The sequence below is a fragment of the Octodon degus genome, unplaced genomic scaffold (assembly GCF_000260255.1).
Source record: "Octodon degus isolate 3935 unplaced genomic scaffold, OctDeg1.0 scaffold00026, whole genome shotgun sequence".
Taxonomy (NCBI): Eukaryota; Metazoa; Chordata; class Mammalia; order Rodentia; family Octodontidae; genus Octodon; species Octodon degus.
The window spans coordinates 14,053,186-14,067,830 of NW_004524602.1; the positions used below are offsets into that span (position 1 = coordinate 14,053,186).

General features: G+C 47.0%; 1 protein-coding gene across 1 annotated transcript in view; it reads left to right on the top strand.

Annotated features, from left to right (window-relative positions):
- The window catches only part of Vps13c (vacuolar protein sorting 13 homolog C), a 170,179-nt gene that overhangs the window by 52,313 nt on the left and 103,221 nt on the right, over positions 1-14,645 (top strand). The window contains exons 16-26 of the mRNA XM_023712656.1: positions 2,357-2,486; positions 2,982-3,076; positions 4,081-4,223; positions 5,008-5,200; positions 6,228-6,342; positions 6,984-7,120; positions 8,233-8,356; positions 9,529-9,646; positions 12,091-12,220; positions 12,992-13,067; positions 13,661-13,800. Coding sequence (XP_023568424.1) covers positions 2,357-2,486; positions 2,982-3,076; positions 4,081-4,223; positions 5,008-5,200; positions 6,228-6,342; positions 6,984-7,120; positions 8,233-8,356; positions 9,529-9,646; positions 12,091-12,220; positions 12,992-13,067; positions 13,661-13,800 — 1,401 coding nt within the window. The remainder of the gene's footprint in view (positions 1-2,356; positions 2,487-2,981; positions 3,077-4,080; positions 4,224-5,007; positions 5,201-6,227; positions 6,343-6,983; positions 7,121-8,232; positions 8,357-9,528; positions 9,647-12,090; positions 12,221-12,991; positions 13,068-13,660; positions 13,801-14,645) is intronic.

A 14,645-nucleotide genomic window follows, 5' to 3' on the forward strand; every position in this document is an offset into this window, starting at 1 on the left:
AAATATCAAACATTTTGGCATATCATGGAACAGGTATTTTCCATCAGATATTGATATGTTGAACTTTAAGTCCTTACAGAACATGAAGCAAAAATAATTATATAAAAGTAGAAATAAGCATTTACATATTTTTACAAAGAAATTTAGAAACCTAATCAAATACGGAATTGTAAGTCCTTATATTAGGGAGACAACACGATATTTACAGATGTGGGTCTGGTTTCTTTCACTAATAAGTGTATCTTCAGGGGGCATCCACTTAAATATGAAGCCTTCAAGTTTATCATTCTTTATAGCTGAGTAGTACTCCATTATATAAAAGTACCACATCTTTTTAAAAAAAATTTTAAAATTTTTATTTATTTTTTTTACATCTTTTTCACCCATTCCACATGTGACAGGCGTTTTGGTTGTTTCCAAGTTCTGGCTATTACTACATCACACTTTAAACTTTGAAATTATTGTGGCATTACAGAAAGTAAGCAGCGGAGATCTTTCACAGAAGTCCCGCGTGTCTTTGACTCAGTTTCCCCTGTTGGTCACATCTTACATGAATTGTAACACGGTGTCAGAACCAAGATTTGAAATTTGCGCTGTTTGGGTGTCTTTGTGGAGGCCATCATGGTTTTAAATGCTAATTCTTGAAGTTTTAAGATGGCAATCATCAAGCCAAAGGAAGGCTTTAAAAAGTGCTCCTTATTCCAGTAGCCTTTGGCATCGGTGTTGTTCTGTTGAGACAGTGTTGCTACGATTTTGGGTTGTGTGTGAGCAGACTTCTGACCATTTTGCCTCCCTCTGGAGTGGGCGGGGTGTAGTGTGCACCACCTTGCCTAATTGTCTTTCTACTTTTGAGTTTATTTTGAAACTCCTTGAAAATTTTAGCATGTTAATCATATATCTAGCCAAGATTTCAGCTTTAATCGTGAGTTTATCTTCATGAAAATTTTTATTTTATTTGTACTGGGAATCGAACCAGGGACCTCGTGCTGCTGGGCAGGTGTTGTGTTATATCCCCAGCCCTACATTGTTTTTTAAAAGATACTTAGAGATTCAGAAAAGAGAAAGTTGAATGTGCTATATGTTGCCCCATTATTTACTTTCACTTATCAGGATATTTATTTTAATTTTTTAGATTAAAATCAGTTTCAGTAATTAATGTTTTATTGAAAATAAAATTGTATTTCCTTAAATTTATTATACATATTATTTATTATCATACAGATTTTTATGGAGACTAAAAAGATGGTTATAATTTTTTTAAAATGTAGTGCCTGCCCTTTTAAAATGATCATTTTGAAGGCCCGAATGCCTTGCAGCTCTTTTGGTATTTAGGTTTCTAAAGACGTCTATAGACCGTCCATGAGTGAAGTGCCCCATCTGGGAAGGGCCGGGCTGTGGCTTGGCTGCGCGCTCCCGGGAGGGTTGGTGGCCGTGATGCAGACCTCCCAGGCCCAGCCGGAGGGCAGCTGGCGGCCGAAGTCCCTGCGCTCTGGGCCTGCTGGGCAGTGGTCGCCGGAGTTCCCATGCCACACGCGCGCGCGGGAGCCCGCCCCAGCCCGGCCTCCGTGGGTGGGCTGGACGGCGCGCGTCCCAGCTGGCTGAGCCCAAGCCTGAGCCCCGCGCTCCGCCCTCCTCCCTGCATGCTGCCTGCGGCCCCCTTGGCCCTTGCTCGCTTGCTCGCAGCTGGCAGAGCCGGGAGGACTGCAGCGTGCGCCCTGGCCTGGGTGCCGGACGCCGGGCGAGCACCCGCTGCAGTCGCTGAGCGCCCCTGCTCGCTGTCCCGTGGAGCTCTTACCCGCTGTCGGTGCAGAGTGCCTGGTGCGCGGATGGAGCAGGGCTGAGGTGTACCTCTAGGGCACGAGAGCGCGGAGGCGAGGCTCAAGGTCGCCTTCATTCTCTTGAGCGCTGCTTTTTGGTTTGTCTGCTAAGTGGGCAGCGAGGGAGGGACAGCAGGAGAGAAGCGCGCCGGGCGAGCGGTCTGCACCCCTGCGCTGCACAGCCGGTGTCCAGCCGGTGGCCAGCTGTGCTGTGCCCTCCGGGCCACGCTGCTCTGGCGTCTTCCTCCCGCGAGCTCTGCGTGACCTCTAGTGGCCTTAGCTGAGCAGTCTGTGGGCCCCAGGCCTCGGAGCAGCGTCCCGTGAAGCCGGCTGTGTTGCCAGGCGGGGCGGATGCGTCTGGGCAAGCTGCGAGGGCCACAGAGCTGCCATGTCCTGCCTGGCGGGTAGGTGGGCGGGCGGCCTCTGGGGAGGAGCTGTGGCTGGGCCTGCTGCAGTCTGGCCTCTTGGCGAGAGGAGGAGGGACTTCAAAGTGAAGGAAGCTTTTATTTTTCAGTTAATTGTAAGTTTTCATGTTCTAGGTGATTCGATCTGGGCAGAAGCTACGGAAAAAATCTACTGACACAGGGGAGAAACGGGGAGGCTGGTTCAGTGGGTTCTGGGGTAAGAAGGAGTCTAAGAAAAAAGACGAAGAATCACTGATTCCTGAAAGTAAGTTCCAAATCTGATAATTTATTATATATTCATGAGAAAAAATTATGTAAATGATAACTTACCCCTTCAGTTGAATTTTATTTAAGAGCACTTTTATTTTGAACTAAAAGCAGCTCGGTATACTAAACATAAGTACATTTATCTAAAATAAAACTTTCTTGAGAAAAATTACATGAAATTTAAAATGTTCAAATTTAGAGGCTTCAGCATTTAGCACTTACTGTTACCTTTTGCTCGAATATTTAATGGTAAGTCTCCGTCCAGTTGTATGCTGCTCAGGCAGTTTTGAGATCCTTTTGAGAGCAGAGAGAGCTCCTGCCCACTGGCTCTTTGCCTTTACAGAAAGGTGAGCAGGGGCGTGTCCTTTAGTCGCAGCCGGCTGATCTGTCCTGTCATTTGTGCCTGTCGATTTTAGGACAGTGTCTTGCCTCTTTGATTACATCTGTACAACTGAAGAAGTTAATTTCTTAAACGATTGTCGTTTCCTCGTAGCTATTGATGACCTTATGACCCCAGAGGAGAAAGATAAGCTCTTCACGGCCATTGGTTATAGCGAGAGCACCCACAACCTGACTTTACCCAAGCAGGTAATGCACGGGCGGCTTCAGAGCCGCGTCAGCTCATTGTACCGTACTCTCCTGTGTTGGATTAAACAAGTGATTGGCTTCTGGACTGTTGGAAGTATGCCGTCATCGGCCTCTGCTGCCCTCTTCAGTTGCTAGAGGCGTCAGTCCTTACCAGTTAAAATTTTCCCTTCAACTTTAGATTTGTTTCATGAATGTAAGAATAATCTGATAATAAGTACTTATTATAGTTTAGGTTTCAGTCTTTAAAACTTCTTTTCTTGTGAAATATGGCTCTTATCAGAGTGATAGAAACTAGACTTACCTAGCTCACTCAATTGGTCAGAAAGGAAGCAGGTACCCTGCAGAGTCGCGGCTGGGCGTGATGGGGCCGGCCCCCGTGCACCTGCTGGTGTGGGGCCTCAGCCTCACAGCCTCCGCCTGCGCCTTTCAGATGCCTCCGGCTGAGTTACAGCTGGGGTTCAGGGTCCTTGGCCTGGGGGTTCAGTCCTGCAGCTAGCTGTGACCCAGCAGCCGCTGTGGGTCAGTTCCCTTCCTCCGGCCACCAGGCAGACCTGTCTTTTCTTTGTTCTTGGTACTTTCTGCAGGATCTCACTGCACTGCTCGGACCAGCAGTGATCCTGTTTTCAAGCCTCCCAGCACTGGGATGACAGGCCACGCCTGGACTCAGTCTCTGGCTCTGCGTGCCCAGGGTGGGCCCGCGCAGCTTGTGGCGCTTAGTCCACTGAGCAGTTTCATTGGCCCTGACGTTTCTTACTTTATTACTATCATTTTTGTTTTAAGTCATGATTACTCCCTTTAAAACTTAAGAGAAGTGAACTTTTGGATCTTTTATGAATATCTGGCTAAGAGGAAATTTTGTTAACTATTCTGCTATTCTTCGTTTGTGGTAATTATGTGGACTCCAGACCCCCCAGGTTGCTAGGTCACTTTATCATTTAGCATGTTTGAGAAGAAACTACTAAAGATTATGTAAAGTCTAACAATTTTCATTTTTTTATCTTTAGTATGTTGCCTACATAATGACCCTGAAGTTAGTAAGCACTTCTATTGTAATCAGAGAAAACACGAATATTCCAGAAATACTAAAAATCCAGATAATTGGCCTGGGCACTCAAATATCTCAGCGGCCAGGAGCGCAAGCCCTTAAGTAAGTTTTTAAAAACTTATTTCAGTTTTTAGCTTTAATAATGATTGTAGGCCAAAAGGTATGATGTGTTATTCAGCATAGAAAAGCTTATTAACCTGTCTTTGAAGTTTCTTCTCTTTGTATATGCCAAGACACGCATTTGTGTTTCACTCACCGTTGAGCTGCACAGGGAGCTCATCATTTATTCTGTTCTTCCTGCTTCATGAATGTAGCCCCATACTGTGGAAGCTATGTGTAGGCATAGTGAGCTTTCATTTTTAAGAAGTGTACGCTGTGGTTGGTAAGATGCACAAGATGATAATTCAGGAGCTGTATAACATCAAGTGAGGTGGTGCTAGGAGATTCAGCACCTTGGAGTCATGCTGAGCAGGCTCAGTGGTGCAAGGGGCTGAGCCCAAGAAGCCTCAGCGGGCTGGCAGGGAAGGGCACGAGGACAAGCAGGGAAGGGGCTATGGGTGGCGAGGCTGGTGTGGGAAGAGGCAGGTGAGCTCTGTTTTGTGTGAGTTTTTATTCACAAAACAGTGATGGGAACCACTGTAGCCCTTGGGGTTGGCTAAAGTGAGCCTTTCCAGTGGGTGATCAGTAATAAAGACAGCCACAAGAGGAGCAGCGTAGGCAGGCAGATGGCGTGGTTAAGTGAAAGCCAGGGTAACGAGGCTGGATTTCACTTCTGAGTAACGGGCTGAGGCCTGATTCTTGGACAGCTGTTCTAAAGAAAAGTTGTGTTTCAACCCAGTAAATTACAAAGGCTCTTAAGATTTTCTCATTGTTTTTTGGACTGCAGGGTAGAAGCAAAGTTAGAACACTGGTATATCACAGGTCTGAGACAGCAAGATATCGTACCATCCCTTGTGGCTTCACTTGGCGACACGTCATCATCCTTGCTTAAAATTGAGTTTGAAACCAATCCAGAGAGCAGCCCTGCTGAGCAGACGCTGGTTGTCCAGTCCCAGCCCGTGGAGGTCATCTATGATGCTGTAGGTGCGGGGCAGTGGGCTCCTTGTGGACGCCGCCTGGCCTTGAGTGTTGGCTTGTTTCTTATCTGTCATACTTAATGTTCATTACCATGTGCATTTCTGAAGGTTTTTCTTGTTTCAAAAGCAACCAATTTTAATTTCTCATATGCTATTGCTGTTTTTTGCCTAAGAAAAACTTCTATTTCTGTTGAATTTAAAAACCTAATATATTTAAAGAGCGATGTGTTTATTGTGCCAAGGACTGCTGATTAGTTACTCGCTGCTTTCTTACTCCTTTGCTTTCCCAAGAGCTTAAGGAGTGGGTGTAGGAATGAGAGTTCCCAGTGCTGTTTATGTGGGAACAAGCACTGAGGTTCAGGGGTTCCTGACAATGCTGCCCAGCTTGGTGTCTGCGCCCCGCCAGTCACTAGCCTGCCCTCACTGCCACCTCTCCCCTTGCCACCGCACCCTCTTCACCTTCATGTGCGTCCCCGCGGGGGTCGGAGATGAGTCCCCAGCGTACACAGAAGTCATACGTAAACACTCCAGAAATCACTGTGTTCCCTAACTTCTAAAAATGTTATGATTTTGGTAAAATACACTGAACAAAATTTACCATGTTGTCTTTTAAAATAATCGTTTAGCAGTGGTAAGCACTTTCGTGGGTTCTATGGCCAGTCCCCAGAATCTTTCTCATCTTACAAAAATCCTGTTTTAAAATTAATATTCAACTTTTTCTTATAAATAAGGGCTGAACGGTTTTTCTCTTACTTCCTATCTGAACTTCAGAGTACAACAAAATCCCATCGCAGTGTTTGAGGGGAGGCGGCCTCTGCAGCTACATCCGTGTCACCGTGCCCCAGGCTGCAGTGGGCGCTGTGGTGCTGTGCGGAGAGGCCTGCTTGCCTGTCCTGGCCCCAGTGGGCGGGGGAGGAGGACAGGAGAGCTTTCATTTCAAAGCCATAGCTGTTGTAGACCAACGTGAAGTCTTAAAAAGTTATGAAGAGAGGTGTGTATGAATTGGTTGTGTTTTCAAATTCTTTTACAGAAAACCATCAATGCAGTGGTTGATTTCTTTCAGTCAAATAGGGGATTGGATCTTGAGCAAATAACATCAGCTACTTTGATGAAGCTCGAAGAAATAAAAGAGAGAACGGCTACAGGTAGAGAATTTGAGTGTCTACTTGAAAAACGTGTATTCTTATGTCTGTATGTTTAAGTGGCGTAGGGTTCTTCTGCTTGTGTGGATGGTGCAGTGGACACAGCTTACTGACACTGAAATCCAGGGGCTGAGGCCTTAGCTCAGTGACACAGCGCTTGGGAGTCCGCGGGAGGCTTTGGGTTCAGTCCTCAACGCCAAAAGATGGAGAAAAGCACCACAGGCAGAGAGGACAGAAAACCTAGGCAGCTCACACCGAAATGCGCTTTCTAACCAGGCGGGAAGAGAGCCGCTGCGTGGGGGCGCGGGCTTGGCCTGCCTCCTGCCGAGGACTGTGCTCCGGGGGACTTGAGCTGGAGGCGCCGCCACCCGCCTGGGGAGGCTGCTCGCCGCATGTGGGTGTAGGTTGGTGCCTTAGCTCAGGCCAGCTTATTACCTGGCGCTGCTCTGTAAAGCACTAGTGCTGTGCTGGTGCCGTGCGTCCTCTCTGCGCTGTGTCGTGATGTTTTCGTGGACTGTGTGCAGGTTCCTCCTCAGCTGAGGACTGGCGGTCCTCCTGAATGCCTGGCGCCACGTTGCCTAGTCTAGCTAATGGTGGGATTATGTATTTCAGCCCAATCATTTCATCTTCCATTTTTTTTTCAGGACTTACACATATTATTGAGACTCGAAAAGTCCTCGATTTAAGGATAAATCTAAAGCCTTCTTATCTAATAGTTCCACAGACAGGTTTCCACCATGAAAAGTCGAATCTTCTCATTTTAGATTTTGGTACCTTCCAGGTAGGTGTCTATGTCTCTGCATTTGGCTGTCTTTGACGAGGTTGCTAGCTCACCATCTGATAGCTTGGTCTGTTTACACATTTTCTTTATTACATATTTCAGCTTAAGCATTTCATCCTGCGTGTTTTTCTTTCAGGACTTGCACCTATTTCTGAGGCTTGAAAAGTACTTGATTTAACGTTAAATCTAAAGCCTTCCTGTCTGATAGCTGCAGACAGGTTTTCACCACAAAAAGTGAAACTCCCTCAGAGTTAAGCTGAACGAAGACTTTTTCTTAGCATTTGTCAGGCTGTCCCTAGAAGACTCAGTGTGAGTGCAGGTAGCTCCTGGCGGAGTGCTTGCAGTGGCTCCTCAGTGCATTTCGTGGCCTGTTAGACAAGGACCCTGGAGTTTCCCTGATAGGTGGTTTCGCACTGAGGATGGGATTGCCCTGTCCTTTCCTCAGTGGGGAGACTCAGTCTTCGTTCTCGTGGTTTCTCAAGGTTAGCTGTACAGCTGCATGTCACCTGTGTGCTCGTTCCTGGGAGACTGTGTGCGTGCGCTGTGTTCGTGTCGTCACTGCCAGTACCTTAGGGGAACAGAAGAACCCTCAATTGTGGGTTCTGAATCTCGTGGAATCTCAGCCTTTGGGAGAAGCGTGAAGCTTTCAAAAAAGCGGTCCTGAGCTGATCTTTGCTTCCCCGGGAGGGGGGAGGGAAGGAGGCCTGGACGCTGACTCCTCCCGGCCTGAGTGCTGTCGCGAAACAGTGGGGAGCAGGAGTGAAGCGCTGCTGCTGCTGCTGCTGCTGCTGCTGCTTCAGGGTGCGGGGTGGGCGGGGGCACAGAGCCCTCCTGAGAGGTGGCTCCCTGAGGAAGAGGGGTGGCTTGAGGCAACAGCTGTGTGCCCAACTGATGAATGAACGTGTGCTCCACATTTGTCACCCAAACATGATAGAAATGTGTTCTGAAATGTTATATTCCTAATAAATATTTGTAAAAATTAAGCGAATTCTGAATTCCTTAAGGACAGTCTCATTTATTAAGGTTTTGAGGAAACTAAAGTATATTGACTTGTGTGTATTTTGTTATATTAAAAAGAAAAACCAAAAAAAAATTTTTTTTTTTCATTTTAGCTCAACAGTAAAAATCAGGCTCTCCAGAAGACCACTAATTCATCCCTGGAGGAAATAATGGATAAAGCATATGACAAGTTTGATGTTGAAATAAAGAACGTGCAGCTACTCTTTGCAAGAGCAGGTACAGTGCTGGTCAGCGTTTGGAACGCTGAAATTGGTTTGAGAGCTCTGGTCAGATACATGCATGTGCTTGTGTCCGTATGTCAGCCCTGACAAGGATTTTGCACAAATAGCCCCCACTGGTGCTTAAAACCACATAGGAGCGTGCTGGGGCAAATCACTGTCACGTTACAAACTGAAACAGCATTTGCCTGGCCGTCCTAGTCACGCGTTGTAGTGCTGGGACCCCAGTCTGCTCACCTGCTGTGTGTTCTTAACCGTCAGACAGCTCAGTGCACGGAAAGAAGCTGTGGTTGGCCCTGCTCTGTCCTGATGCTTCGGGAGTGTTTTCCCTTCTTGCCTTTATTACTAAATATTTCATTGTATTACCCTTGTCTATTGCATCTTCTACTTTTATAGATACCTGAGAAATAGGTATCCACAAAATAATGCTAGCATCACTAATTCAAAAATCGTAAAACCCAAAGTGCTCTCAGTTGAAGCCCTTCTGAGTGCTAGCAGAAGGACACCACACCTGGAGCAGAAAGCCCCCTGGGGCATGTGCTTACTAATAACCGCAGTCCACGCGACAGAGCATGCTGCATCAGTGCCGTCAGTGAAGGGGTGCTTAAGGCTGTTAGCCAGCAGGACATCTGCCTTTAAGGGTTTCTTCTTTTGAAAAAGTGATGATTGCACATTCTTATCCTAAACTCTCGCCTGACACGCATTGTTGTGCTTTGCCATCTCGTGTGGAGCAAGTGTAAGTGCTGCTCGTGGGGACTCTGTAGCGTCGCCGTCCTCTCCCCTTTCTGCTTTTTTCCCACCATAACCACCCGTCTTGATCACTAGCTCTGGAATTGAGGTAATTCCTGTTTTTTATCTGCTTGCTTTGAAATGCCAGAGTTGTCATATAAACATTTTCAAACTATACGGAATTACCTTTATATCACAGTCTTTGACTGCTGTCAATCTGCATTAAAAGCACGGTCCTTGTAGCCCAGTAGTAGGGTGCTTGCCTGGCATGTGCGAGGCCCTCAGCGTGGTCCCCGGGACTGCAGAAAGGTCTTGTGTGCTGAAGGAAGTAGGACTGGGTGTTCACTGACTCAGACCCTTCACTGTTTTTTACTAAGAGCAGTTTTTTGTAAAAAGCTTACTAATGCGTTGAGTCATTTATTTAAAATTCTGTTTTTAAAGAGGAAAACTGGAAAAGGCGTCGATTTCAGCATCCGTCAGCTATGCACGTTTTGCAGCCCATGGATGTCCACGTGGAGCTGGCCAAGGCGATGGTAGAGCAGGACGTCAGGATGGCCAGGTGAGGTGGACGTTCTTTAGGGTTCAAGACCAGCAGAGTGGACCTTACCTGTATCAGCTACTGGATAGATTCTGTGGGAGAAACCGAAAAGAATTAAAATACATTTTAAGGAAAATGTTTATTTGAAGTACATGTAATCTCTTGAGAAGTCTTTGTCTAGACTTTCATGTAGCTTAGAACTTGGTGATCTGTGTTTTTCAGTGAATCCAATTCAAGGTTCATTATCCATGAAATAAAAGCCTCAAAAATGATGAGCGTATTTTGTCATGAAAGATACATGAAATCTCGTGAAAAATCAAAGGGGATAAAAATTAAAACTGGGGGGCCAGGGAGATAGCTCAGTAGAATAAACATTTGCCTGGCAAGCACAAGGGCCTGAGTTCAATCCCTGATTCCACAGGTGGAAAGAAAAAATTAAAACTGGATTTTGATCGGTTATGCCTCTCTTTAGAAAAACGTTTGCTCAAGTGTAGCTGGCATTCAGTAGGCTGCTTTAGTGGAAATGGATGATGTGGTAAGTTTTGACATCAGCGTATCTGCCAAAGTGTCACAGGAAGTTAAAGAACACATCTGTGGCCTCCAAAAGTTCCCTTGAGCTCTTGTGTTTCTTCCTTCCCTTCCCTGTCTTAATTCCGCTCCCCTCAGCCAGTCTGTAGACATCATCACTGTTTTCTGACACTGTAGATTGTCTAGAATTTTCTATGAATGAAATCATAGAAGTTTAGTTTTGTTTGATCTCTTTTAGCATAATTAGCTATTCTTTCATGTTGATGTATGCATCAATAATTTCTTCTTGTGCTTTGTAGGTAGCTCTTAAACCAGCCTGTCTTACTAGATAAACCTTACGTGGTGATAATGTATTGATCTTTCAAAACACTGTGGGGCAGAATCTGCAAAATATTTTTAGGAAGTGTTGTACCCACAGTCACAAGGGATACTGATCTGTGTTTTTTTTTTTTTTTTTTTTAGTATCAGAGTGGTATTGGTCCCCTAGAAAGCGCTACAGAGAAATGGGTGTTTCTTATGTATCTGGTAGAATTTACCGAGAAAGCCATTGGCACTTGGAGTTTCTTTTTGAGAAAAATTTAAGCTACGAATTTAGTTCATTTTATAGATTCATATGTATTTAGATTGTTTTGAATCATCTTTTGAGTGTTGTGCAAAATGTTTTGCGTGTTTTGTTTGTATTTAAAAAAATTTGTCTTTGTAAAATTATTCATGGTCTTTTCTTACTATCTTTTTAATACGTTAATAATCCTTAGTAATCTCACCTCTCTCAATTCTGGTATTAGTAATTTGTGTTTTCTCTCTTTTTTTCCTATCCATCCTATTAGGGATTTATCAATTTTCCTTTTAATTTAATACAGGCTCTACAGGGTCTCATTACACAGGTTGAGCTCATAGTGATTATCCTGTTTTCAGCCTCCCAAGCGCTAGGATTATGGGCTGGCGCCACCATGCCCAGTCTCAGTGGCAGTCCCAGGGCGCCTTGGGGTGGGGCTGGCACAGCATGCCGGGGATCAAACTATCAATTTTTTATATTATGGTTTCAAATATTTTCTCAATTTGGTTTTGTTGTTGTTGCCCCTCATTTCCACCCTGATGTGTTACTGTTCTGCTTATTTTGAGCTTCATTTGCTTTTCATTCCTCCTTTCTTGAGGCAGGAGTTGAAGATACTGGCTTGAGCTTTTCCTTTTCCCCACGTAGGCCTGGAGCGCTGTGAAGTTCCCTCTCGGTGCTGCGTCCCTTCACGCTGCCCGCCAGGCTGGCAGCCAGGCGCCTGCACACTTGCACTGTTCTGCACACTTGCACTGTTCACAGCTTAGCTAGGAAGCCAGAGATGACTTAGAGCAGCCGGATGAGCGGCAGGCGGCTGCTCAGAGCGGCTGAAAAGGCAGCCCTGGAGCTGGTGCGGTGGCAGGAAGCAGCGAGTGGGCTGGCGGCTGAGGGAGGCAGGCTGGGACGCAGTGGGACCGGTGGCTGCAGGGAGCCCGCAGTTCAGTCAGAGGGGCTGGGAGGTAAGCGCGCACGTGTGTGAGTTGTCAGGTGCTCCCACGGGCTGTATATTAAAAAACCAGGCAAGGAGCTAGAGAATGATAGGTCAGGTACTCTTTTCTATTGATGATTAATCTTTGAAATTTCACAATAAAGTGTGTATGGAGGTTGTGGTTTTAAAAGTAGAGACTTGTGTTTAGAAGGAGTTGTACAAAAGTCCTTACAAATTTGTCTGGTTAAAAAGGATACCTGGATATTAAGTTACCATGCATCTTTGAATTAATTAAGCTACCTGGAAGTTTGAATTGGAACTTCGGTTAATTGACAGTGTTGTCAGGGGAGCCTGGGATTGGATGGAAACGTGCCCACAGTAACATCGACTGTGCTTTGTTCCCCTGCAGTACTGATAGGCTGAGCTTGCAATCTTATGGCTGCGCTGTATTTTTAGGTTTAAAGTATCAGGCGGACTTCCTCTTTTGCACGTGAGAATTTCTGACCAGAAGATGAAAGATGTGCTGTGTTTGATTAACAGCATACCTTTGCCGCAGAAGTCATCTGCACCGTCTGCAGAGAGGCAGGTAATAGAGGTGCTGGAGCGTTAGAGCTGCTTGCACACAGCCGCTGTTACAGGTGGAGCGAGGAGGGCAGTGTTGGGGCACCCTTACGGCTGAAAGAACTGAAAATACAGAAATAAAGGGGAAATACGATGTGAAACATTTAAAAATCAAGCTAGAACTGTAAATCATCTTTAAAATATTGCAAATAAAATAATTGGGATAAAATTTACTTTTATGTTGGGCTTAACAGTTCTGGGTCACTTCATTTGGAAAGATCTTTATAGCATAAAGGAAATGTTGGGTTTCTGCTTACTTAGCTGGTGGCAGCCCTTTCCCATGTTTTTCACGGCAGCCTGAATGGCAAGCAGTGACGAGCGGCATTTCCTCCCAGAGTCACGTGTGATCTTGTCTCTCTAAGTGCACCGTGTGGCAGTCTTAGTTTGTAAATTCCAGCTATTAGTTGATTACATCATTTATTCTTTGTATTAATTTTTTTTTTTTTTTTGAGATAAGGTCTTGCTGTATTGCTCAGGCTGTGCTTAGACTCACTATGTAGCTCAGGCTGGCCTTGAGCTCACAGTGATCCTCCTGTCTCAGCCTCCTGAGTGCTAGGAGTACAGGCGTCCATCGCCGTGCCAGGCCATGATGTATTCTTTGGAAGACTGATTGATGTATGGCGTGTGTGAAGTTTTCCATATCGGAATATTATTGCTTTTCATTCCTGTACATGTGTATTTAGTTCTGCTAAATTAGATCCCTATTTGGGTTTTAACTTTCTGTGTGCTTTGCCAGGTATCAGCTCCTGTTACTTCAAGTGGGACAAAAGGTCTGCTTGGTACTTCCTTGCTGTTGGACGGCATGGATTCAGGTAAGGAGTATACAGTAGCCTTTCTGAGTGGTAACATGTTAAAAACAGCAGAGGTGTTGCGAACGCGTCCGAGCACTCTGCTGCTCGGCCCCACGTCGTGCTGCTGCCCACCAGTGGGATTCCAGCTACCTGCTTGAAGGTCCGCGTGCTTTAGGAGGCTCTTTTGGTGGTCAGTGTTTACTGAAGCATTCCGAGTAGCTCCTCTGTGTCCGATCTCGGAGAGAGCCTTTGTTCTAGTCACGCCTACTAGATCTTTTACAATTTCAAACTAGGACATAAGCTTACAAGGACAGTAAGTGCGTCTGTTCTGGCCACTCTCACATCTTTGGTGGCGGACGCAGCCTGGCCTGTGGTAGAGTAAGTGTCTCGTGGAGCACTACCAAGTGGCCTGGGCCACAGGTGGAGCCACTGAGGAGCGGCAGAGCTGCCCTTTGATTTTAAGCCTAGCCGCCCGGGGCTGAAGGGAGCGCTGCGGCATCCGACTCTGTGTGCAGAGCTCTGCTGACAAACGCGCTTTGCAGAGGGGACTCGGGCTGGGCCTCCGCGGCGCTGGGCGCGTGGCGGCAGGCTGAGTGGGCCTCCTTGTACCCTAGAGTCTGATGAGGAGTATTTCGATGCGGACGACGGGGCCCTGCAGACAGCTAAGAGCGTGCGGGGCTCGGGGCTCCAAAAAGCCGCGGAGGTTCCCAGCGAGGAGCTCGTCCACCTTCGGCTCAAGTTTGAAGTGAAAGAGGTACGCGTTCCTCCTGTGTGTGGGTGTGCCGCCACCGCCGGCGGCTCCTCAGCTTTCCCGGGGGACCAACGCCAGGGCACACACTCATATACACCATTTCAAAAAAAATTTTTTGTTTTAAAAAAAATGAGACACGGAGGGGCCAGGGAGATGGCGCACTGGATATTGATGTTTGCCTTTTCCCCAGTTTTTGTCTTTCACTGTCCCGTTGCTGCCAGGTTTCCCTCACACCGAGCACTCAGCATAACTATTTTTGTGGGCGTGTGCCCTGTGGGCTAGGAGTTCATGCAGGCCCTGCTGGGCAGCTTGGGTTCAGTCTCCTGTTGTCTTCGGTCGGTGCTGCCTGGGGTTGCTTCTGGGGGTGCGGCCCTTTGGCTCCCTCAGGAGGCAGCTGCTGCTGCCCAGCTTGGCTGGGGCTGCTGGTAGAGCGTGCTCCCCGGTCCCTGTCGAGATGGGCTGGGGCAGTGTCTGCTGTGACAGCTTTCTCAGAGTGAGCATTCGCAGGCCCTTTGGGAGTGTTCTTTTTAGAACCGCTTTCTCTGCTCTGCTGACCAAAGCATTCACAAGGCTGCCCAGGTTCAGAAGGTGTTGGCAGAGGCCTCTGCCTTCTGGTGAGTAGATGAAAAAATTAGCATTTAAGACCCAGTCCTAGCCCAGGTCTGGTGAGTGTGCGGAGAGCTTCCTGCTACCCTGCGCCGGCAGGACCAGTCCCAGCCCAGGCGCAGAGTGGGCCGGACCCTCTCCCAGCCCCTTGGGCTGCCCCCCACCACTCCGCAGTGCCTCCTCCACCCCGCCCGCCAAGTAGGATTTTCTGCTGAGTTCCGGGAGCCCCCAGACCCAGTCCT